This window comes from Camelus dromedarius, chromosome 16, assembly GCF_036321535.1.
Source record: "Camelus dromedarius isolate mCamDro1 chromosome 16, mCamDro1.pat, whole genome shotgun sequence".
Classification (NCBI taxonomy): domain Eukaryota; kingdom Metazoa; phylum Chordata; class Mammalia; order Artiodactyla; family Camelidae; genus Camelus; species Camelus dromedarius.
Genome location: NC_087451.1, coordinates 31,105,005 through 31,129,209, shown reverse-complemented (window position 1 = coordinate 31,129,209; position 24,205 = coordinate 31,105,005). Strand labels below are relative to the sequence as shown.

The window sequence follows — 24,205 nt, the reverse complement described above, 5'->3', positions numbered from 1 at the left end:
ATGAATCCTCTGATTGGCTCGCCCCTCCCCGCCCCGCAACGTCGCTGCCGCACGCCCCGCCCCTGTCCGAGGCGCCTGCGCAGAGCCTGGCGGGCGGGTCGAAAAGCGCGGAGTCACTGCTGCAGGGAGGGGGAGCAGGAGGGGCCGGCAGTTGGAAAGCCCGCGAAACGCTCCTTCCGGCTTCGAGGAGCTCTGTGACAGGGGGAAGGGGCGGTGCACCCCAACTGGGCTCCGCCTTCTTTTCATGCCAGTGTCCAGGCTCCACGCAGCCTTTCTGCTCGGACCTTAGCTTTGCCTCTGTCAGAGAGGGTACTCCTTCACCCATTTGCCCCTCTATGTTTCTGGCCTCCTCAGATCGCGCTTCGTGGTCTCCAGACCCCCTCCTGCAGTTCCCGATTCGTTCGCTGGGTTCTGCTCTTTAGCCCCCTTTCGCCGGAGCCCGCGAGATCGGATCGGGCCCCGCTCCCTCGTGAGGGGGCGAGGGAGCCCTCGCGGAACGCCTGAGCGTCCCGGACCCTCCGGACTACATTTCCCAGCGGGCCCAGCGGCCGGCGACGCGACTGCGGTCAGGTGACCGGGTCGCCTGACCTGCGGTGAGTCAGGGCTGGGCGGGCGGGGCCGTGCCGGCCGCTGCACCTAGTTCTTGGCCTCTAATCCTCCCGGCGGGCCCGGCAACTTGGCGCAACGACGGTCTTGGCGCTTCTCCGGGCCTTGGGCTCTTCCCTACTCGGACCATATCCTAGGACTGTCCTAACTATGCCCGTGGGGAGAACACCCTAAGCCCGGGATAATACTCCAAGATCTGGAAGTTGACAGCTTGGCTGCTTTGCTCCTGTATCTGCCTCCTCCTCTCACCATCTCATTTCTTCTCCCCGGACTGCAGTAGGTTCGCCCCGAGGAGAGCGGACTGTCCTGGGCTGCTGCTTACCTCCGACAGAGTTGAGCCAAAATGTCCCCGGAATCTAAAAAGCTTTTCAACATCCTTATTTTAGGAATTGCCTTTATGTTTATGTTCACCGCCTTTCAAACTTGTGGAAATGTAGCGGTGAGTTGGGATCTTTTCTCCCTCTTTTGAAGTGTCTGTCCTAAGTGCATTACGATAGTAAACGTTAATTACGTCTAATAGTGCGCTTAAATTGCACCATTTATTTTCTCACCTACCCTTCCTTGTTTTCTATGATTAAGTTTGATTTCACATGTCAGACGTTTCTTCTTATTGGGGTGTTAAACATTACCATTTATTTCTCTGACTTCGATTGGGGATTGTATGCTGACCTATTTGTCTGTGTTAAGGATTATACTATTACTTGGAGAGTTAAGGGAATAAACCTAAGGCCTAGTTACAGCTGGTCTTCAATCGCCCTACCCCGTCATTGGTTTACTTTCTGTTCTGCAGTCTTTTTTCTTCTCTCGTGTTCGACTTTCAGGATTAAGTATTGGATATCTTGAATTTTTACTTTATTACCGCTACTTGGAGACGGACTTTTGGGGGGAAGGGAGATTACAAGACGTTTTCGTTGATTGGCTTTATCTTCCATACAGCAAACTGTCATCAGAAGCTTAAACAGCACAGATTTTCACGGCAGTGGATATACCAGGTATTGTACTGTGTGATTGGTTTACGTTGTATATCATCATAATTGCTTAAATTTCATAAAAGTCAACGACAATGTGATTGAATTAGTAGTGATTGTTTTTTTTTCTCAGTATCTAGACTGTTCAGGAGAACACAATAGGATAAAAGTGATGAGTTTAGGTTTCATGTAGAATTATACACTGAATTTGAAATCCTGGCCTCACAACTTAATTGCTGTGTTATCCTACGAAGCTGCTTCAGTGAGCCCGGTTTTTTGCTCAGATTAACACATGTGAAGCACTTGGCACAGTGGCTGGCATTTAAGAGCAGTCAGGGATTGTCATAATTACATCTTCCCAGTCCTAAACAGAGGATGTTCTATATGGTTCTTGAAATATTTGGTCTTCCTATTTTTGTAATTGCTTAATGATTAATATACTGTCACCAGGAGCTTTTAGGTTTTTGTTAAGGTGTTTAGGACCAATTTTACAGATGGAGAAAATGAAGTGAAAGCACCTTCTTAAGTCACTAATACATTGTGATTGAAGCTGGGAGTATAATACATATATGTATATAAATAAACAGATTTCTTAATTTCTCTAATAGTTAAATATTAGATTACGGCCAGCACCCTTCCCCCCAACCCTCTTCTTGTTTGGTTCTTTATTACCTATCCTAAACCTGACCTTATATATGATATTGGAGAGTTAAGGGATGCTAATGTCCATTTTTCTAAGTGATTAATAGCAATACCACAGTTTTCTGTTATGCTTTGTGTTCATGTGTATTGTAAATGACAAATGTAAGAACATTTGATATTTGAGAGATTCATAAATGCCAAAGAATTGTTTACATTGGGTTTATAAATAGTAGCTAATAAACGAATTCTGGACTTGAAACGGTTTTAGTCACACTTTACTATAAGACATGTGTACTGGGGCTGGGTCTACAGTAGCTGAATAATATTCAAGTAAGACCATTAGGTTGAATTATATAAATTCTAGTTCAAGCAAGTTATAACTTATGTGATTGTTATTTATAGCAGTGAAATCTTATGCCAGGAGTTGTAGGCTAAGTTTATAGAGCAGATTGGTTGACTAGGGCTCCACCATTGACCAGCTATCCAGCAGGACTTTTGACAGGTTACTTAACCGCTCTGTATTTCAGTCTTCTTTTCCATAAAATGAGGGTAATAATACCTTATTTTTGGAGCTGTTAGGATTAAAATTAAGTATTTACATGTTATATGTTAACTGCTATTATGATTTACCAGTATATTAAAAATTGTATTGTCCAAGGCAAACTGATTCAAAGAAACATTTGACAAGACTTCAATATTTTGTACAAGTGAAAATTTTAATATGACATTCAATTTAAGGATATAATTATAAATTCTGACTACAGAATATGAGTGCTTATTGCAAGAAAAAATCTGCAGATTCTCTGTTTGAATAAGTGAGCTTTTGAGACAATGCTTCAAGAATTTTGGTTTTTTTCCTTTTATGTGTTATGTGTGCAGCATGGCAATTATTTATGGAGTGTTCTCTGCTTCAAATCTGATTACACCATCAGTGGTTGCCATCGTAGGACCTCAACTCTCTATGTTTGCTAGTGGTTTATTTTACAGGTGAGTAGCCTGATTTTCTTTCACTTAATTAGAACACCTTCAGCTTTCAAGCACGTATTAAACTTTTAACAAGAACTTGCTGACTTGGATTGAATAGAAATACTAAGTATTATTTTAGAGATTTGGCTCTCTACTTGATGCTCAGGGGTACCATATTGTTTTAATGTGATGAGATTTGTGTATATGTGCTTTTATTTTACCACTAATACAATTAGTACCCAAAAATCTCTTTCCACAAGAGTTGAAAAGAACGTATTTTGTATCAGGTTGACTAATGAGAATTCAAATGAAATAACTGAACTTCTCTTGTGGGCTATAGAAGTACTGTCCCACTGTGTGTTAAGCTGTTGGCAAAGGCCAGTCACAAACCTCTATGCAATGTCTGATTTTACAAGTTTGAAATAGTAAATTAAGAAATGAATAGGTCACAGTTGTCTCCCCCCCTTTTTTTTTTCAATACTGGAGAAGTCCTTTTCAGGTTGAATTTTAAAAGAAGAGAACTCTCAGAATTGACTCCTAGAAGGCATAATTGGCATTCTATTTCAGGTATTGTTTGACTGTAATACGTTGACCTGTTATATTTTAGCATGTACATTGCCGTTTTTATCCAGCCTTTCCCATGGTCCTTCTACACAGCCTCTGTTTTCATTGGAATTGCAGCTGCTGGTAAGCATTTTAATGTTTCCTTTCTGTTTTCTGGGTCTTATTTAAGAGTATCATTTATATGTTTAGTATGTAAAGCTAAGTAAGTGATTTCATTCCGTTGATAAACTTTTGATTTGAATTTTAGTGCTTTGGACAGCACAAGGAAACTGCCTGACAATAAATTCAGATGAGCACACTATTGGGAGAAACAGTGGAATTTTCTGGGCACTCTTACAATCTAGGTAATGATCCTTTGGCTCAATCTTTCCTATAATTTTTTTTGTCACACCATTGTTTTTAGGTCTTTGTTGTGTTGAAAACTCAGATCGTCTTGTTTCCTGAGTTAAGTTCCTGGATGCTTGTGATGGAAACCATGATGTATTTAGCATCTGCTATATTTTAGGGACTACTGGGCTTATTACTTAATTTCGATAACCTTCACAACCTCCTGCAGAAAAGAAGGTATTATCTCTATTCTACAGATAACAAAGGCTTAATTAAAAGTTAAGTAACCGATCCAATTATCTGGGTTCCAAAGGCCATGTCCTGCCCACCCAGCGATGCCACCTGATAGCTATTAATGATTAAATTTCCAGTGAGGCAACTATATCAACACTGAATGGTATGGGATGTTATATATTTCCTAAATAAAAAACAACAGTCATTCATGGAACCTGTCCTGAGGATCTACCCTCATGAATCCTAAATGCCTAAAATTTTGGCCTTGGTAAGGCTTAACAAATGCAAATATAGTTTTAGGGGGTCGTATTTAAGAAACTGGAGTGTAAGTGATTTCTTCTCTAAGGAAATATGCTAAATAAAGCATGATTAGATTAAGATAATTAAATCGTGGGTTTTTTTCATTGATTCTTTAAAATATAGGATTTTAGAAGTAGAGTAAACTTATTTCCAACCAGTTATTTCCAGAGTTTCAATAATCACATGTTTCGAAGTGAGTCAGGTCTTCTCTGGAGGGCGGTTCTGAATCAGGCTACTGTCATGTGGAAGGAGAGAATTCCATCTGGGTCAGCTGAGTTTTTCAGAAAGAGGGTTAAGTTGATACTTTTAAACGACTTAGGGCAGGTAAATACTTTTTAATTATGTAGGTCTCTCTTTCTCTTTTTTAATAAGCAATGGAAAAATGATTTAAAAACCCATAACTAAGAAAATAACTTCCCAACATCCTGTTCCTCCTTTTCTTCCCCCAGCTTGTTCTTTGGAAATCTCTACATATATTTTGCTTGGCAAGGGAAAACTCAAATATCAGGTTTGTTTTATTCACTCTGCTTTATTCAGTTATGTTTAAAGCAAAATAGCAGTTCCACAAAAATGCCCAATATTGCTTTGTGCACATTGTTCTAATGAATCTTGGTACCTTAAGTCCTCCCAGATTTTAGCTTTTAGTAATCTTTCCCCTTAGACTATATTTTTAAACTGGGATTACCGTTGATGACTGTGCTTCAAGCAGCATCTCAGTGTGGGAGAAGGTTGTGCTGTGTATAAGTAGACTAGTCAGTTGTCAGAAGATTTTTTAATTTCAGCTGTTTTGTCTGTGCTCTTCTTTGATTAAAAGGGTATGGTTAAGTTCCTGTACTGTTTTTCTTCTGGCTTGTTAGTATTTCTCTAACTGAAAGACAGAGGTGGAGGTATCCTGTTGATCTTGTCCTAGATTTTTACTGATTCAGTAAAGTAAAATTTGCTAGGAAAGTGTGTTGATGGTTGTAAGCAAACTCTGAACATAATCCTAACTCTGGAATAGTTTGTGTGCCCAGTGCTGTCTACTTTCTTCTTCTTTTTTCTCCCTAGAGAGTGATCGAAGAACAGTGTTCATCGCCCTAACGGTGATTAGCCTCGTGGGGACAGTTCTTTTCTTTCTCATTCGGAAACCAGATGCCGAAAATGTCCTGGGAGAAGATGAATCTTCTGATGACCAGGACCTGGAAGTCAACGAGTAAGAAGTTGGGAACGTTCCTTTCTATTGTAAACTGTATTTTGAGTAGATCTAGTCTAGACATTACCAGCCTTTTTATAGCCCCAGATGGTATCCAGTTTTGGGCAAAATGAGGGAAAAGCTTTAAAGCAAATAAGCAGAGAAGGAAGATACAGGGGGAGCTGTCTGGAGGGAGAAGGGAAAGGAGGGTAGACAGAGGCCAGGGAGGTCGTGGAAAGGTTTATGGGGGATTTTGGTCTAATTCTGGGTTGCCACCGACCAGTCATGTGACCCTGGACAGCAGCAGTACTCCCCCTAGTTTCTGTGGGCCTCAATGTCTTCATTCATTCGGCAGATGTCTCATGTCTTTTAATCTGTGGAGATACATTAAATAGAAAACAGTCCTCAGTTACTATTTCTCTGATCTAGCCCTTAAAATTTTCTGGTCACGTGGCACAAACGAGCAGCCAGGCCACCAGCAGTTGTCATAGGTGAGCTTTGATTACGCACATGCCCTTGTGACCAGTGCCTGGTTTTTGCACTAAACCGCGCGGGTGGTTTTCCCCGATGTAGTCCACACAGGGAAACAAGTGCATAGTCCTGTTTTTCTAAAAATCGTAATAAATTACCTTTAGCGTATTTCTTTTAATTTGTTGTATTTTTATTTATTTATTTTACAAGAGTGTATTCTTAGATGTACAACAGGCCCCATTCCAGCTATAGGTGGCAACGGATGTTATGGTGGGAAATTCAGATGTTTAACCAGGAATGGGATTGAGGGTCACCATTGCCTCAGGCGCAAGGAACAGCTTAATTTTAGCCAGAGTTCTTAAGTCCACCTGTGATCGGGGCGGGGAGTGGGGCCTTCCCTGCTGCTTTTTACGCTTCTGCTCCTTTTCCTGTTTCTGTTTGAATGCCTTATCTTCCTCCCCCCTCTCCTTGGCCTGGTTCTTGGGCTCCTTCACGGGCTGCTTCTTGCCACCTTCAAGGCCAGGCATGGCGCCTGCCACTCCCTCCCCAGACCCTGCCACCAGAAGCAGGGCCTATTTCAATTGTGAGTCTAACTATTTAAACGTCACTGATGATTTCTCTGCAGGTTATCACCCAGATTTGAAGAAAAGGGAATGAACAATCTTTGCCACTCTTGTTTTGCTTTGCTTGTGATTTGATAAATTATAAAGATTGCCTTATTGCATTCTTCACGATTTATGTATAGATACAGATTTTTACATGTATAGATAACATGTATACCTATTGTTAAAAATTGGGACTTCCTGTGCTGTCTTTTTAACACCCAAAAAGGTCATAAAATTATCCACTCATAGGATCATTAAGCAATCAAAATTTGCACTGTTCAAAGCAAAAAAGAGGTGTGTGCTGAAGTATAGATATGTATATGTATATATGTGTCAAATACATACTTTTTTTAAGCACAAACCAAAGGATATTGGAGAAGGGGGATCTGAAGATGAATGTCAAAAATTCAACCAAAACTAACCCCTCGATCGTTAGGTAAATGTCAGATGTTGGTGCTGTGAAGACAAATACAACCCGTTTTCAGGGAGCTTCGCGGGTAACGAGGGACCGTGCCTGTGCCATGGAGCGGTGCTGCGGAGTGCCACGCAGCCTTTCTCCGCAGTCTCTCCTCCTGAGTTGTCGCCCAAACTTGAAGCTTCTTTGTCTTTAAAAATAGCGCCTTGTGCCAGCTCTCTTCTAAACCAGAGGGAAGGAGCGGTAAACAGGACAGATAAGTCCCTGTCCTTGTGGAACTTGATTTTAGAGGGAGTGGTAGACGCCACACATGGAAGAAAATAGCAAAGTAAGTGCCGGAAGACAGTGGAAGAGGGGGAGGTGGTGGAGAGTGGGGAGGCTCCCCAAGAAGGAGTAAGATCAAGTGTGGCCACTGCAGCAATCGCCAGGCATGGAAGGGAGGGCGGTGGCCCAGGACCACAGGAGGGCCCGTGGGACTCGCGCAATAGACGGGAGCAGTGTCTGCAGTAGACAGTCGATTATATAAGATATGGCAGGAGTTTGGATTTTCTTCTTGGCATGTTTAGAAGCCACCAAAGAAATAAGTAGGATCTGATTTTAGGGGATTCCACCAAAAGGCTTTACCGAAATGATTTGTAGTTGCACAAGGGCAGCTGAAGTTCTGTCCTGTATGTGAGTTGTCTTCATATGCTTAATTTGCATCTCTGAGGACCTGTTAGCTGAGAGATCTCCAGGCATTTCTCCATCGGCGGTTACCTCACCATGCCCCCTCCCTCCTTCCTGTATTTGAGTGTCTCGTATATTCCAGGCATTGTTTGGAGCGTACTTCATTGAGACAAACATAAGTTTGTGCATTCATTGAGGTTACTTTCTAGGGGGAGAGAAGAAAAATGGGGGAAAAATTTTAACAAAAATTTTAACAGCTTTATTGAGATATACTGTATAATTCATCCACTTAGAAGTGTGCAACTCAGTGACTTAGTGTATTCACGAAGTTATACATTTATCATGAGTCAGTTTTAGAACATTTTCTTTACCTCAAAAAAAGAATCCTGTACACCTTGGCAATCTGGTATTTTAAAATAGAAATCTAAAGCAGAAAAGGGGTGTAAAAGTATGGGTTGAGGGGTAGTGGTTTGCTATTACAGATTAAGTTAGTGTTATTTGTATATAGCATGTAAGTATTAGATATAGAAAGTTGGAAGGGAAGGCTAGGAAAGTAACATTTAAGTTGTATTGGAGGAAAAATAATTTTCCCTCTTCTTAGTTCTTTGCTAAGACCCTAGTGATAAAAGACAAATTAACGGGAGAAAAACAGACAGGTTTATTAACGTGGATAGCTCATGCACACATGGGAGACACAAAGGGAAAAATGAGTAACTTCCAAGGTGGCTTAGAATTCAGGCTTAAATACCTTCTTAGTAGGGGAAGGGGAGGAGGGATGTAGGCCTCTTAGGGAAGTAAATGATCTTCAGGAAGGCTGATTGGGCCCTTAGAAGAGTAGATGGGTGGTGTGATAGTTGGTGACAAAGTGTATCTTGGTGTCACGTTAACTTCAGCCTCCCCTCTTGTGACAGGAGTCAGTTTTCCCTGCTTGATGAAACGCCTGGGGGTTGGACTTAGGACAGTTGAATTCCTTTCGGAGCATCTGTCTTTAGGCAGATAAGGCAAGTTCAGAGACAGCCTCTCGCTGCCTTTGCTGTTTTTCAAGTGCCTACAGCTCAAAGTAGTTAATATACTGGAGTGGCATCTTTGGGATGGGGTGACATGTCCTGAACACCACCAGTCATATTTTGGGATGGCACATTCTGCTACCCTTCAAAGTGAAGACCTGAAAGAGGTGAGCTGGCTGTGGTTTTTAAGTGGAATGAGAAGGGAAGACTCAGAGGGTTTTGAGAGGTGTCGATAACGACCTGACTTAATGTTAGACTTCACCCCACCCCATTCCTCTGGGACCTGGGGGTTGTCTTGTTCTAGAATTCTTGTACTAGAAATGGCTTCCTTTAATATCTCACTGAATTGGGAATGATTTGCAGCTGAGTAACAGCTGAATTGATTATATTTTAATAGTCTACAGAGTACAGAGTAGCTCCTATGTATTGGGGGCCCCAAGTGTAAAACAGAATCCACCTCTGATGCCATCCAAGTACCAGATGAAGGTGCTGTCATTAAATGCAGCCTAAATAGTACCTCCTTCCAGGGAGCACATGAGTTTTTACAGTGGGGAGAAAGGTTTTCCTGTTGGTTAGAGTATACTACCTTTTTTTTGTGCCAGCAATTTATTTATTTAAGTCAACTAGATCTCCACTGGGTTTTTTGTTTGTTCTTGTAAACAATATCCTTTAAAGATAAAGGTTAAGTAGACTTGGCTGGTAGTGTAAGAAATGTAATTTTCTTAAAAACTTACTTATCATAATCGAAATTACTTTATCCTCTTTATTCTCACAGGTAAGTGATAGTGTCCCTGTTTTATAAGTGAAGAAATGAAAGTTAGAGAAATGAAGTAACTTGCCTAAAACCGCAAGACTAATAACTGGCAAAACAGGGCTCAGATCAGAGCCCACATTTTTAACCAGGAGGTCATGACACCCAACCACGTACCGCAGGTGATAGTGACGCTTGGGAAGAGCTTTAACCCTGAAGACCTGCTCTCTACGTGGTTGGAGTGATGGAAAGTTGATCCTCACAAGCTGTACAGTTTGAAAACAGCAGGGGATGGGAGATGTCTGTCCTACCTGAAGTATCATTTCTGAAAAAGACGTGCATGACTGTGTAGTAAATTTCATGCGAGAGAATCGTGTTCCACTGTCAGTCAAGAGCCACCCAGGTGTCACTGTAACCACCATCTCTGAAGGAAGGACCCGGCCATGGAGGGACACTGGGAGCAGGGAGCACTGAGGGCACTGGACGTATTCGCCAGCCCACAAAGAGGACGGAGCTTTTACAGACTTAAGTGAGAACGTGATGGTGCTTACGTTCCTGTTTCGGTTTTCAGGAGAAAAACCTGTCTTATTTTTATTCTTTCAGGTCTGCCCAGAACAATATGACAAAGGCAGTCGATGCATTTAGTAAGTATTTTCTGTATCTGAGATGCGATAGCACTTCCCCTCCCCATTTCCCTGGTAGCGTTGGACTGACGACACCCCAGTCTTTCCATTTTCCCAGGCAGGCCGCTCTGGGACACGGTCGTCTTCTCAGTAAGTACCTGTGCCGTGGCAGGGTGCGGGCTGGCTGATAACCAGACGACCCGGCCTGAACGCGTGTGCGCGGGAGGCCCGAGGAGGAGCCAAGGGCTGGGGTTCAGGAGTTTCCACCAGGAGGTGTGTGTGTAGGACCATTTCTTCAGGCGTCACTCATCACTCCTCAGCACAGGGCAGAAGCTCTAGTGACCCAGTAGCTTGTGAGACCAATCACACTCCTCTGTGGCGGGCTTTCCCTGGCTAGACCTCTTTAGGTGTTTTGTATGATTTGTTCTCACAACAATCCTATGAGTCTCATATAACACATCTATGATGATCTCCGTTTTATGGAAGAGAGAACTGAGGCTTAGAGAAATTATTTACCCAAAGTCAAACAGGGTTCTTCCTTCTCACCCCCGGAGGCCTGGAAAGCCATGCTGGTGTATTTGGTGAGAATGGAGTCAGGCAAGGGGAGCCTGATGACCTCCAGGCTTGTGGGATGCTTCGTCCAGCCTTGGTGAGGCCTGATGCAGCTTCCCCACTCCACCTCTGAACCCTGCTCTCTGGCTGGCTCTTGATTTTAAGCAGATTCAGGATGTCCTTCCTAGGTAGTTGTGCCAACTTTGCCTCAGCTTCTCCGTAAAATGAGGCATTGACAGAATTAGGTGCTCATGCATTTTGTCACAGAGCCGGTTGGTTACTTGGTGGAGGGTTGGTAGTAATGGGATATTGGGCTATCAGGTCTGAATGGGGAGAAAGAAGGCAGCAGCCAAAAAAGATAAGGCGTATAAGGTGCCAGAGGGCAAGAAAATTTAGGTGTAGGTGGTGGTTCCTGGCAGTTGGGGAGCAACGTGAGATTAGGAGGCGGCAGGGAAGCCAGAGGCAGAGAGAGAAAGGAGGTAGAATGTGCAGGCTTTAACTTGTCTCTGAGCCGGTGTCTCGTATGTTACTTACCCGTGACGCTCCTTCAGTTGGTGCTGTAATAGGGATTGTACAGAAAAGGTTCTTCTCATCTAAAAGGCACCTAATTCCTCAGCTGAATGTGTATGTTGAATGCGGTTTTAGAAAATGTTAGTGAAATTTTCTTAAATTTATTTTTTGGTCCTGATGAAAGGATCTTAATGTTCATCTGGAAGAATAAATGTCTGTCAATAGCCAAGAGAATTTTTTAAAAGAAGAAGTTTCCCTAATAAATATCAAAACCTATTAAGAATTCACTTGAAAACATTAGAATACAAAGAGCAGTGGAACTGAAGTCCAGACTCAGGCCCATGTCTGTGTGGGAATAAAGATACAATGAAAGAGACTCTTAGATAAGCAAGGCCAACAGCTCAATGCAGAGGAAGAATACGTAGACTCATACTTCCTATCTTATACTAAAGTTCCAGATACAGTAAATGTAAAAATGAAACCACAGAATTAATTGTAAGAAATCAGTTTGGTAGAGGAAAGCCTTTCAAGCAAGTCTGGCAAACAGTAAGGGAAAAGAATGCTTTTTGGTTACCTAAAATACAATAATCCAACGAAGTTAAACAGCAGGGAAAATATTTCCAGTATATAATAAAGAGCTGTTATGAGCCAGTAAGAAAATATAAACATTCCAGTAGAAAATAGGCATTTTACATTGTGGAAAACAGTATGGAGATTCCACAAAAGACTAAAAATAGACTTAACCATATGACCCAACAATCCCACTCCTGGGCATATATCCAGAGGGAACCCTAATTCAAGAAGGCATCTGCACCCCAGTGTTCATAGCAGCACTATTTACAATAGCCAAGGCATGGAAACATCCTAAATGTTTTGTGGCTTTGATTTGCATTTCTCTAATGGCTAAGATGTTGAACATCTTCACATATGCTTGTAGGCCACTTTTTAATCTCTTCCCTGGAGAAATCTGAATGCTCAGATCCTTTGTCCATTTTTTGAGTTATTTGTCTTTTTATTATTGAGTTGTAAGAGTTCTTTATATAGTCTATATAGAAGTCCCTTACATATGTATAATTTGGAAATATTTTCTTCCTTTCTTTGGGTTGATTTTTCATTTTCTTGATGGTATCTTTCAAATCACTGAAGTTTTAAATTTTGATGAAGTCTGATTTATCTATTTTCTCTTTTGTTGTGTATGCTTTTGGTGTCCTTAGAAGGCTTTGCCTGACTCCAGGTCACAAAGATTTATTTCTATATTTTTTTCTAAGGGTTTTATAGTTTTAGCTTTTACATTTAGGTCTGTGATCCACTTTGAGTTAATTTTTACGTATGTTGTGAGGTAGGAGTCCAGCTTTATTCTTTTCCATGTGGAGATCACTTGTCCGAGCACCATGTGCTAAAAGACTATTCTTTCCCATTGAATTGTGTGGGCACACTTACTGAAGATCAATTGCCTGTAAGTGTAAGAGTTTATTTCTAGATATATGTCTATCCTTATTCCAGTACCATGCTGTGTTGATGATTGTAAGTTTTGAAATTGTAAAGTGTGAATTTTCAATTTTGTTCTTTTTCAAGATTGTTTTGGCTATTAGTGGTCCCTTGAATTTGCATCTGAATTTCAGGATCAGTTTGTCAGTTTCTGCAAATAGATTATATTTTGTGTGTGCTTTTTTCCCATTAACTTCACTTTTTTAGAGCAGTTCTAGATTCACAGCAAAATTGAGAGTAAGGTACATAAATTTTCCATATACCCCCTGCCCTCATACATGTGTAATCTTTCCCCTTATCATTGTCCCTCATCTTGGTGGTACCACAATGACACATCATTATCACCTAGAGTCCACAGTTTACAGTAGAGTTCACTCTTGGTGGTGTACATTTTATGGGTTTAAACAAGTGTATAATAACATGAATTCACCATTATAGTATCGTACAAGATTATATTTTAAAAATTCTTTTTTTTGACTAAATCTTCTGACTACTCAAAAGCAAATATGCTTTGCTAATGTAACTTTTTAAAGTAAAAATATCTTAAACTTTGTGTTGAACATGTATTTTTTTCTGGAAATATGTGAAAATGGTGAAAATATCTTATTGAATTTAGTCTCACTTTATTTTAGTGAAAGTAGAGGGGAGAAAAGTATCCTGTTTTGCATACGGATACATTCAGCACAGTGTGACTTATGTAAGTTTCATAGTCAGCTGTTAAATAAGAGCTAAAATCTGGACCCCCACTATTAGTTTAGGATCCTGGATGAGTGGCCTTAAATTATGACATGTGAACAGGTTCAAAAAGACAATTAAAATGTGCAGTTTTTAGAAATGCATTTTCCATTGCAGATTTCAACTAAGTTGGACAGCATAAAAATAAACACTAAAGTGATCAGAAACAAACAGGCAGAGCTAACATGTCAGTCTTCAGATCCAGAGAGCGAGACTGCCCAGAAGTGGCAGCCCAGCTTCCGCGTGGTCGGAAAGCTCCCTGCTCCGCTGAGTCTGACCTTGAGTCCAGTCTCAAAGCTGCTCCAGGAAGGTTCCTTAGGGAGGTTAGCACTTGCTTTACCAGCTGTTGACTCCCTTAGTAGCCTGACCTTTAATCAAGTCTGTTGAAATGTTCTGTTGTTTCATTTGATTCTATTTCTTTTCTCCATTTCATGTTTGTTTGTTTTTTAATTAGAGTTAGAAAATGTGTTGGATAAAACACAACTCTAGAATATATTTAAGCAGGTGAAGTCAACATTTTATTTATAGGGTAGATTTAGTTCATACCTTAAAATAAAAATAAAAATTAAATTTAAATTAAATTTAAAAATTAAAATTTTCATCTGAATCATTAACCTCTATCCCAGTGTTTTTGTTTACTGGCATTATTGACAAGAGGTGTTTTGGTTCAAATAAATGTTTTAGAATTTTTGATTGATTAAAATCTAGTTAAGTACTCCTAAGTTTTTTGTTGTTTTTTTTTCCCCACAGAAAAATCTCTTAAGTTGTGTGTCACCAAGGAGATGCTCCTTCTTAGTATTACAACTGCTTATACAGGTAATGGGATTAATTGAGGTTTTGGTTTTCTGTGGCTGTATAATGACACTAAGGGCCGAAAACAACCATATTACTGCTTCTCACAATTCTGTGCATCAGCAGGACTCAGCTGATGGTTTTTCCAATGGTCTCAGTTGGAGTCTCTTGTGGCCTCTTTAGAGGGTGGCTGGGGCTAGAACGTCCAGAGGAGTTTCATTTGCGTGTCTGAAGGGGTCTGATGCAGGGCTGGTCTCTGTCTCCCCGTGTGTCTTAGCAGCTGTGTGACCCCTCCTGCTGACTCAACAGGATAACCAGACTTCAGGGTGGCTAAGGGCCCCAAGGAGGCCAAAAGGCAACGTGGCCAGATCTTAAAACTTGGACGTGGCACGAGCCCAGCGTCACTCCCACTGCATTAGTTGGTTAAAGCAAATTGTAAGGCCAGCCCCAGTTCAGTGTAGGGGGATTCTACACAAGGGTTTGGAAACCGGGAGGCATGGTTCATCCCAGCTGGTGCTTTTAGAGCAAAATAAATAAAATACACAGAAAAAAATCATATGTAAATCTTTGTAACTTCGTGTGGGTTAAGATAATTTCTAATGAAATGGAGTGAGTTCTGTGGTTTACCACGGATGATGTGATGTGACACTAGGTGGAGTACTCTTGGGTCTTAAGGAAATCTGTTTCCTTGTAAAAATTGTGTACTGTCCCAATGATTACTTTTGCCTTTACAGTTGACCCTTGAACAATGAAAACATTAGGGATGTTGGTGTCCCCCACAGTCAGAAAGCTGCGTATAACTTCAGTCAGCCCTTGGTATCTGTGCTTCCTCATCTGCAGGTTAAACCAACTGCGGACCCCATAGGACCCACACAGTTCAAACCCGTGTTGTTCAAGGTTCGGTATGTGCCCTAGGGTATAAACCTCTTTTTAGGAGCAAGAGAATAAATACTAAACATCTTTAAAATTCGTTTAAGGTTTTGTTGCGTTAAGGAATCAAGTCCTCAGCTGATTTGCTTTAATTTTTTAACCCTAATGTTTTTTGAATTTCTTTTCCTGGGAAGATGTGTTTAATTAAAACACGATTGTGCCTTTAAGCAAAAAGTGGATAGTCGGTATTGGTTTTACAAACATATATTCCCACTCCCTTGGAAAGCTATTAATAAGGATACTGAGCACTTTAGTATTCACGGTTACAAGGTTATGTTAATTATATCCTCGACCCCATCCCCTGTCTACACAGAGTGACCAATTTTAGCACAAAGATATCCTTGCTTATTAGAGTTGTAAGTTTTTATCTGAAATACGTGACGACTACCAGCTTGAGGCTAACTCCATTTCATGTAGCATAAAATTATGCTCTGTTGGGGAGTAACATTTCAGCCTGAGTGAATTTTGTTCTATATGTGTACAGCTCACATACTACTAGACATGAAGGAAAACTAGGAAAGGCAGACTGCATTTTTTCAGTATAAATCCAGAACTTCACGGTCCAAGGTTGGTTAAATCTGAGGATGCGGAACCTCGGATACAGAGGGCCGACTGTGGGAGTGAGCATCCTCGGATTTTGGTACCCACGGCAGATACCCAGGGACAACTATAATTTAAATCTGATTTTTTTCCTAAAGGTCTGGAATTGACTTTCTTCTCTGGTGTATATGGAACTTGTATCGGCGCTATAAATAAATTTGGAACAGAAGAGAAAAGCCTCATTGGACTTTCTGGCATTTTTATTGGCATTGGAGAAATTTTAGGTTGGTTTAAAAAAATATTTTTTTGCATTAAATCTGTTATAGCTATAATAGAAATTTTAAGTGTACTTCACCTCTCTGTCCTTGAGTTTCTATTTCCTTGCTTATTTTTATCCAAATGGGTATGTTTTTGTTCTTTTTATTATCACTGTTCTAAAACTAAATTATAAAACATTTGCCAAATAATTCACAGACAGAACCATAAATAAGGAAACATAGTCTGTCCCAGCTTTTCCTCTTAAAATACTTAGGGATAGTGTATTAGAATCCCTAGCTTTCTTGTTCTCTCAATCTCTTGACACCAGATGGATGTCCAACAATACAGTTCCACCCTGACACTGATTCCCGAAGTTAGATCAGACTCCACAGGTTCAAGGGTTCAGTCCTGAAAGACTAACCTCACTTCAGACATCAGTTGTAAGTCCTGAGTCCCCAGGCTGCCTTCGCTTTTGTCTAGTGTGGGTACAAATTCAGGGGTTCCCACACCCCCAAGGAGGATGCTATACTTACTATTAAAGTTTATTGTAAGGGGTACAAATGAACAGCCGATGAAGAGGTACATTGGGTAAAGTCCAGAGGGGCCCCTACTGCTGGAACTTCTGTCCGCCCCACTGTGGAGTCTCAGTGTGGCACCCTCCCAGCATGTGGATGCGGCCCCTATCCCCTCCCCCAAAGTTGGGTGGGGCTGAGAATTCCCACCCTCTAATCAAGGCTGGATCCTCTGGCAACCAGGCCCCATGCAGACCATTTAGGGCTACCTCCAAACCCCCTCAGGAATCACCTCATTAGTATAAACTCTAGGGTGGTTGGAAGGGATTCATTGTGGATAACAAGGCGCTCCTTTCCCTGAGGAAACTCCTAGATTTTAGGAGCTCTGCCGGAAAGGGGGGAGGAGAGGAGGCCAAGGCAAAGACCAAACCTCTATTTTTACTGCATCACTAGTTTTTTCTTATTCAGCAACAATCTGCTCAATACTTGCAGTGTATTGTGTGTTGTGTCACATGTGAGGAACTTACTTATTCAACACGCATTTATTGTGAATCCATCGTGTGAATAAGACAGTCTCCCACAGAGGGCTTACGTGCTCCGGGAGGAACGCAGACAATAAAGAACACAGGAACTTGCAATGTCAGACAGTGATGAGCGCTATGGAGAAAGCAGGCGTATTTTTTGTTGTCCTTTTTTGTTCCCCAATTTATCACCAGCACTTGGAACAGTACCAGGTATATATACGTTTGAACACGTGGAATACAGGAACAGTAAATTGTTTTAATGTCTTTGCTCGTTCTAATACCTGGGGTAGTTTTTTTTTCTTTACAGCTTTATTGAGATATAGTTCACATGCCATATAATTCACCCATTCAAAGTGTACTGATCGGTGTCTTTTAGTATATTCACAGGGATGTACAACTGTTACTGCAACCTAATTTTAGAATATTTGCATCACCCTTCTCCAGGGGACTGCTAGTGCACTTTGTCTATAGATTTGCTTATTCTGGACATTTCGTATCAGTGGGATCATATAATATATGGTCTCGTGTGTCTGGCTTCCTTCACTTAGCACAGTGTTAAGGATCTTCCATAAATTTCATTCCTTTCTATGACCCAATAATACCTAATTATAGGCTCTACCACGTTTTACTCACCCATGCATCATGTTATGGACATATGGGTTGTTTCCACTTTTTGGCCATTGTGGGTAATGCTGCTGTGAACATTTGTGCACAGTTTGTGTGTGAGTGTATGTTTCCATTTGTCTGGGATGTAAACCCAGGACTGGAATTGCTGGGTCACGTGATAACTGTTTTGACGGATTTTTCTCCTCGTGTTGGGTTCTATCTGCCTGCTTCTTTGCACACCTGGTAATGTTATGAATACCAGACATTGTGAACTTTGCCTTGTTGGCTGTTGGATGTTTTTGTATTGCTAATTAATATTCTTGAGCTTCGTGCTTGGATACAGTTTATTTACTTGGAAATAGTATTTTTTTTTTTCAGGTCTTGCTTTTAAAATTTGTTGGACAGGACCAGAGTAGTGCTCAGACTAGGGATAACTTTTCCCCTCACCCTCGAGGGAAGACCCTCTGCGTACACCCAGTGCCTGTGAGTAGTAAGATTTCCAGTCTGGCTGGTGGGACCAGGCACTGTTCCCAGCCTAGGGCGGGGCCCTGATACCTGGAATCCTCCTGGAAGCGTCTTTCCGGCCTCTGGTAATATACTCACATTGTGCGCTGAGCGGCACTCCTTTCTGATCCCGTCTTGGGAACTTGAGGCACCTCGGTCTCCCCAGACTCTCAGCTCTGCCTCCTCAGCTCAAGGAGGCTGGGGGCTCCAGCTGCCTTCCCTCTCCGCCACCACAGCCCACAGCCTCTCAGTCACCAGGGCAGGTGTGGACCTCAGCTGTTTGTTTCGTGTCCCAGAGATCACTGCCCATTGTTGCCTGGTAATCCCTGTCTACAAAACCGTTGCTCCGTATTTTTGGTACTTTTTTTTAGTCAGGGGGTAAATTTAGCCCCTGTTCCTCCGTCATATCCAGAAGTCTGTTCTTACTTTTTAAAATTTCTTCCGTTTTAGCAGTTACTTCTTATCTTGTATATTTGTGGGGTTTTTTTGATTAAGTTAGCCATTGGTTTGTCCATTTATTTTCTCAGAGAAGTAAGATTTTGACTTACTGACATGTCCTTGGGTTTTCCTGTTCTCGACTGCGTTGATTTTATAGGTGGAAGCCTCTTTGGCCTGCTGAGCAAGAATAATCGTTTCGGTAGAAATCCAGTTGTGCTGTTGGGCATCCTGGTGCATTTCATAGCTTTTTACTTAGTATTTCTCAACATGCCTGGGGACGCCCCTATTGCTCCCGTTGAGGGAACTGACAGCAGTGCTTACATCACACCCAGGTATGGTGACCTTTCTTTCTTAGCAGTTTAAGGAAGGGCGGGAGGTGGAGGATGGCTAGAAATTTAAAATGGAGCCGTTAATCCTTTTCTGAAAGTCTGTTATCTTTATAAGGTCATCTGTCAAGAGCTCATGGAGCCAGAATGAGTTTAAATAGGAATCCATAGAGAAACCCAAGTTACTTTTGTAATCGGTGGGGTTTTTTTTCATGTTTTGATTTTTTTTTAATTGAAGTATAGCTGATTCACAGTGTTGTGTTAGTGCAATTGTTGGTTTTAACCCTTCTCCAAACTAAGTCTTTTTCTTGATCTATGAGGGAGCGCATAAGTATCTGATCTGAATTTGATATCTCTGCCTTTTGAGCAGTGAAATCTCTAGGAGTTAGGGCACTGAGGAACAAGGACTGAGCTGCCAGCTGGGCCGGCCACGCAGTCCTGTCGCGGTGTTTACAGGAGCTGTGAGCGTAGCACCTTGCTGCGCTCAGCTCTCAAGTTCATTATAGACGTAGGCGCTTGTGTGGAGAGCCGCGGTCCAAGGGCAGCCCTTCCCCACACGTAGTGTTTGCTTCCCCAGCAGTTAACGGACCAGAGTTTGCTAGACTGTGAGGGTGAGCGCGTTTGAGCATAAATTCTTACTTTGTGAATTCCAGTATTTATTCATTCTTGTTTCATAGTGTTTAAAACCTGAAAGTCAAATGCTCAGTCTACACTGATTTTTATTTTATTCAGCAAAGAAGTCGCCATCTTCTGCAGTTTCCTCTTGGGTCTTGGAGACAGCTGCTTCAACACCCAGCTGCTCAGTATTTTAGGGTTCCTCTATTCCGAAGACAGCGCACCGGCCTTTGCAGTCTTTAAATTTGTGCAGGTAACCTCGTCTTCAGATTGTGTTTAAAGCAGGGTCTTGTGTGTGTGTGTATGTGTGTGTGTGTGTGTACTTTAACTTCATTAATGTTTCTTAAATGAAAGTCAAGGACATCCCTTAAAAGGATTTGTGATTAGAACTCGGAAGCAATGAGTAGTATGATCTTTTTCGCCCCCTCACTTGTGTAAGAGATTTTGTGTTCTGGTCTCTGGGGCTCAGACTCCCTTCCTTAGGTGACAGAATTCATAGTATACACATGTAATAAATATTTATTTCTCACCATTTATGTACATTATTTTATTACTCTGGTTTTTTATGAAATACTACTTTAAATAACAGAGACTATAGCTGACTTAATTGCTCCCAGCTCTCAACGCGAGTTTGTGGTGCGTGTTTGTGAGCCAGTGACCAGCAGAGCCCTGTCTGGATGTGGAAAGGCCAGTGGGTGCTGCGAGGCTCAGGGGCCTGGGGGTCAGAGTTGGGGGCTCCTTGTGGAGTGGCCGGGTCATCTGTGTGCATTGTGTGATTGGTTTTGTCTTGTTTCTTCTTAGTCCATTTGCGCAGCCGTGGCGTTTTTCTACAGCAACTACCTTCTCCTTCATTGGCAACTCCTGGTCATGGTGATATTTGGGTTTTTGGGAACGGTTTCCTTCTTCACGGTGGAGTGGGAAGCCGCCGCCATCGTGGCCCGGGGCTCTGACTACCGAAGTATTTGATCCCGGAGCCGCGGGCGGCTCAGCTGAGAGACAGGGTGTGCCTGGTGCGAGAAGCCAGCTCTCGTCCTCACGGTGTATTGGATGACGTTTAGGATGGAAAATCAGAGATTTAAGACTGCTACGTCTGCCAGAGTTGGTATTCAAGTTTACAGACACTAGTTTAAAACAAATGGGATAAGGGAAACTTGTTCTGTCAGTTACGACTGTTCATCTATCTCAAGTTCTTAAAATCAATCATGCTATAGAATGTAAATGTTTTCTTCTCTCTCCTGTTCTCGTTGAAGGATCGTGCTTTGATCAAAACTGCTCGGCCCTATGTCATATAAAGATTCTTGCTGGGTACGATTTATGTGTTACTGTGTAATAATAGGGAGCAGTGCCACCCCACGTGTCTGGGAGTGACATTTGAATAAATCAGGACATGCTGAAGTGGAATCTTTGAAAAGATTTGCGCTTTCTTTCTCTCTAAATGTTTTGTTTGATCAGTTTTCTCACTTTGTGGTTCATAGCAAGGGGTGGCTAATTATTATAAAATGAGGTAAAAATTGTCTAAAGTTTAAAAAGTAGGAATCTTAACATTTGTAAATGAACAGAAAGACATTTTTAAAAAAAACACATTTACTAGGGGAGGATTTTTGCTCTCAGTTTTCCTAGAGGATGCAATGCATTTAAAAAAAACCCAAGACGTAGTGAGATCTAAGCTACAGTGGCAGGCTTCCGTCACTTGTGTAACTTCTTATAGCAAACGCTCTCCATGCACGTGTCTGGGAACGGAGTATTAACTTTGGGGGGATATTTAAATGGAAATTTTAATTTTAAATCATAAGAGCTTAAAACAATTTTTAAAATTGAGATACAATTCAGATACCATAAAATTCACTGTTGTGAAATACACACTTTAGCGGGCTTCTTTAGTATGTTCACAGGGTTGTACAGCTGTCGCCGTTATTTATTCAGAACATTTCATCACTCCAGAAAGAAACCCTGCGCCTGTCAGTAGCCATTCCCCATCTCTGGCCTGGCACTAGCCGTCACTGATCTGCTTTCTGCCTCCATGGTTTTGCCTGTTCTAGACATTTCGTATAAATGGGAAAGCTCACTTTTAAAAGTGACAATTAACTGCACGAATGAAGAGTTTTATGGCAAAGTAAATTCAACCAAGAAAACAGACAATACTTTGTTTCCCATTGTTTTTTAAAAACCTGCTAGAAATTTAGAGATTTTATGGAGCGTGATTTTCAGACCTGATGGCAATTGCAGGGAGTCAGAAAGCTCTGTAGTTAGCAGGAACCCTTAGAGAAATTTCATTTGTATGGAACACTAAACTCTCTTCACCCCATGTTGTAAAGTTTCCGTTTTCTTTCTCAAAGTTAAGATAAACTCAGTTGTTGGTTGATCTTATATAAATAATTTGTAAATGATATTTTAGAATTAATGCAAATGATTTTATTATCTCTTTAAACGCATTATTGTTTGCCCAGGTGTATTAGTTTTCTGTCACAAGATAACAAATTACCCAAAAACTTACCCACTTAAAACAGCACACATGTATCCTCTCACAGTTTCTGTGGGTCTGGAATCTGGGCGTGGCTGAGCTGGGTCTTCCATCTCAGGGTCTGTCAGTCTTTCACAAGGCTGCGGTCAAGGCTGGGCTCACCTGGGGGAGGACCCACCTCTCCGCTCGCTCTGAGGCTCACGGGCAGGAGCTGGTTCCTCACAGCCTGTGGGACTGAGGGTCTTAGTTTCTCGTGGCTGTCTTCAGGGTGCTCACAATGTGGCAGCCGACCTCATCACAGAAAGCAAGTGAGAAAAACCAAAGGGAAGTGCCAGCAAGTCAGACGTCACTGTCTTTTATAGCTGACACCCCAGCACCTTCGCTATATTCTCTTTATTGGATGCAAGTCACTAGTTCCTGCCCACACTCCAGGGACGGGGTTACTGCGGGGAGTGAGTCGTGCCAGGAGTGGATGCTTGGGACCCTCTCCCAAGGCTGCCCGTCTCACATTTCAGCTGAGAACTGGGTCCTATGTCCCCAGGTTGCTCATTCTCCCAGGCTCCCTGCTCACGATGGATCTGCAAAACCAGGCAACAGAGGTTAAACAGCCTCTGTTAATGCCGCTGCGTGCGTTCATCCAAGGTAGCCATCGCATCTTACCTTGACTTGTAGGATTCCTCGTAACTACTGTCAAAAGGGAAACGAAATGGAGTGAGATGAATCCATCAGGAACTCGACTTTCCGGCCGCCTCCCGTTGCTGTGTGCAGTACCGTGCACTTTAAGTTCCGTACTCACGTTTTGTGTTTTGGGGGTTTTGTTTTGTTTTTCACTCAGTTTTGTGTCTATAAATAGTGTTGACCATGGTGGGCTCTTTGACTGGTAACATTAAACTCATGTTTTAAATTTGTGTCACTGTTTGAGTTGAAAAATGACATGGGATAATGGAATAAAGAGTTTAATTTTTACAAGCTTGTCTGATGTACCCTGTTGAATGATTTTATCTTCATGCCTCTCGGAAAGTAAACGTCTCAGCTTTGTCTCACATGGGGGTGTGTGTATGTATATAATATGGGTGAGCTGCTGTTTTATTGCAAATTTCATATAGTATGTATTGAAATTTGGCTTAGCCCTTGAGCAGCTTGATTGAGTCCCAGAAGTTTTTCTCTGTATGAAGCGCCTCCCTCCCTTCTTTTTCCCATACCCAAAGGCTTGAAAACCTTAAAGCCTAGGTTTTGGCTGTCTATTCTTAAGGTTTCTTTCCTCTTGGAGTTTTGGCTGGTTGGTTGGTTGTCAATTTATATACAGTAAATCCCTTGGAAAATTTTAAGTTCTCAGAATACAAAAAAAGTTGCCAATTAAACAGGAAATAGGTGTTGGTGAGGATATAGAGAGATTGGAACCCTTGGTAGTTAGGAGTGTAAAACGGTGCAGGCTTTACGGAAAACAGTATAGTAGTTCCTCAAAAAACTAAAACTAGAATCACCATATGACCCACCAATTCCATTTCTGGGTATATGCCCCAAAGAATTGAAACCAGGGACTTGAAGAAGAGAAACTTGTACAGTCAGGCTTGTCGCAGCGCTATTCACAATCGCCAAAAGATGGAAACAACCCAAGTGTCCATCAGTAGATGAGTGGATAAACAAAGTGTGGTCTGTGCGAACAGTAGTACGCTGCCTGCTACAACACGGACACAGCTTGAGCACATTATGCTGGGTGAAATAAGCCAGTCACAAAAGGGTAACCACTATACGATGCCACTTAGGTGAGATACCTAGAATAGTCAAATTCATAGAGACAGAAAGTAGAATGGTGGTCACCAGGGCCTGGGGGGCTGGGGGATGGAGTTCAAAGGGTATAGCGTGTCCGTTTTGGAGGATGGAAGGGTTCTGGAGATGGATGGTGGTGATGATTTATTGGCACCACAGTAGAAATGTGCTTAATGCCACTGAACAGTAGACTTAAAATGGTTAGGATGGTAAATTTTATAGATAAAACTTTCATGTGTTTTACCACAGTTAAAAATAACAGTGAAATTTTGTGGTGCTGGTTGCCATGTCTCATGGGACCCCAGGTTGACTCCTAAATTGACAGATT

The 24,205-nt window shown here is 41.8% G+C and overlaps 1 protein-coding gene across 2 annotated transcripts; it reads left to right on the top strand.

The window, feature by feature from the left end:
- The first annotated feature begins 85 nt into the window (after positions 1 to 85).
- Positions 86 to 23,076, top strand: MFSD11 (major facilitator superfamily domain containing 11). Of its 2 annotated transcripts, XM_010983826.3 has the most exons (14): positions 86 to 593; positions 884 to 1,045; positions 1,543 to 1,598; positions 3,096 to 3,203; positions 3,790 to 3,869; positions 3,994 to 4,090; positions 5,057 to 5,115; positions 5,655 to 5,799; positions 10,297 to 10,337; positions 14,352 to 14,417; positions 16,022 to 16,147; positions 18,863 to 19,037; positions 19,764 to 19,899; positions 20,448 to 23,076. In XM_010983826.3, the coding sequence occupies exons 2-14, from the start codon at positions 950 to 952 to the stop codon at positions 20,610 to 20,612; spliced, it is 1,350 nt and encodes a 449-aa protein (XP_010982128.1). In that variant the 5' UTR covers positions 86 to 593; positions 884 to 949; the 3' UTR covers positions 20,613 to 23,076. The 2 variants fall into 2 exon arrangements, with proteins under 2 accessions (XP_010982128.1, XP_064351561.1); XM_064495491.1 differs by lacking the exon at positions 86 to 593 and having other exon boundaries at positions 616 to 1,045.
- The last annotated feature ends 1,129 nt before the right edge of the window (positions 23,077 to 24,205 follow it).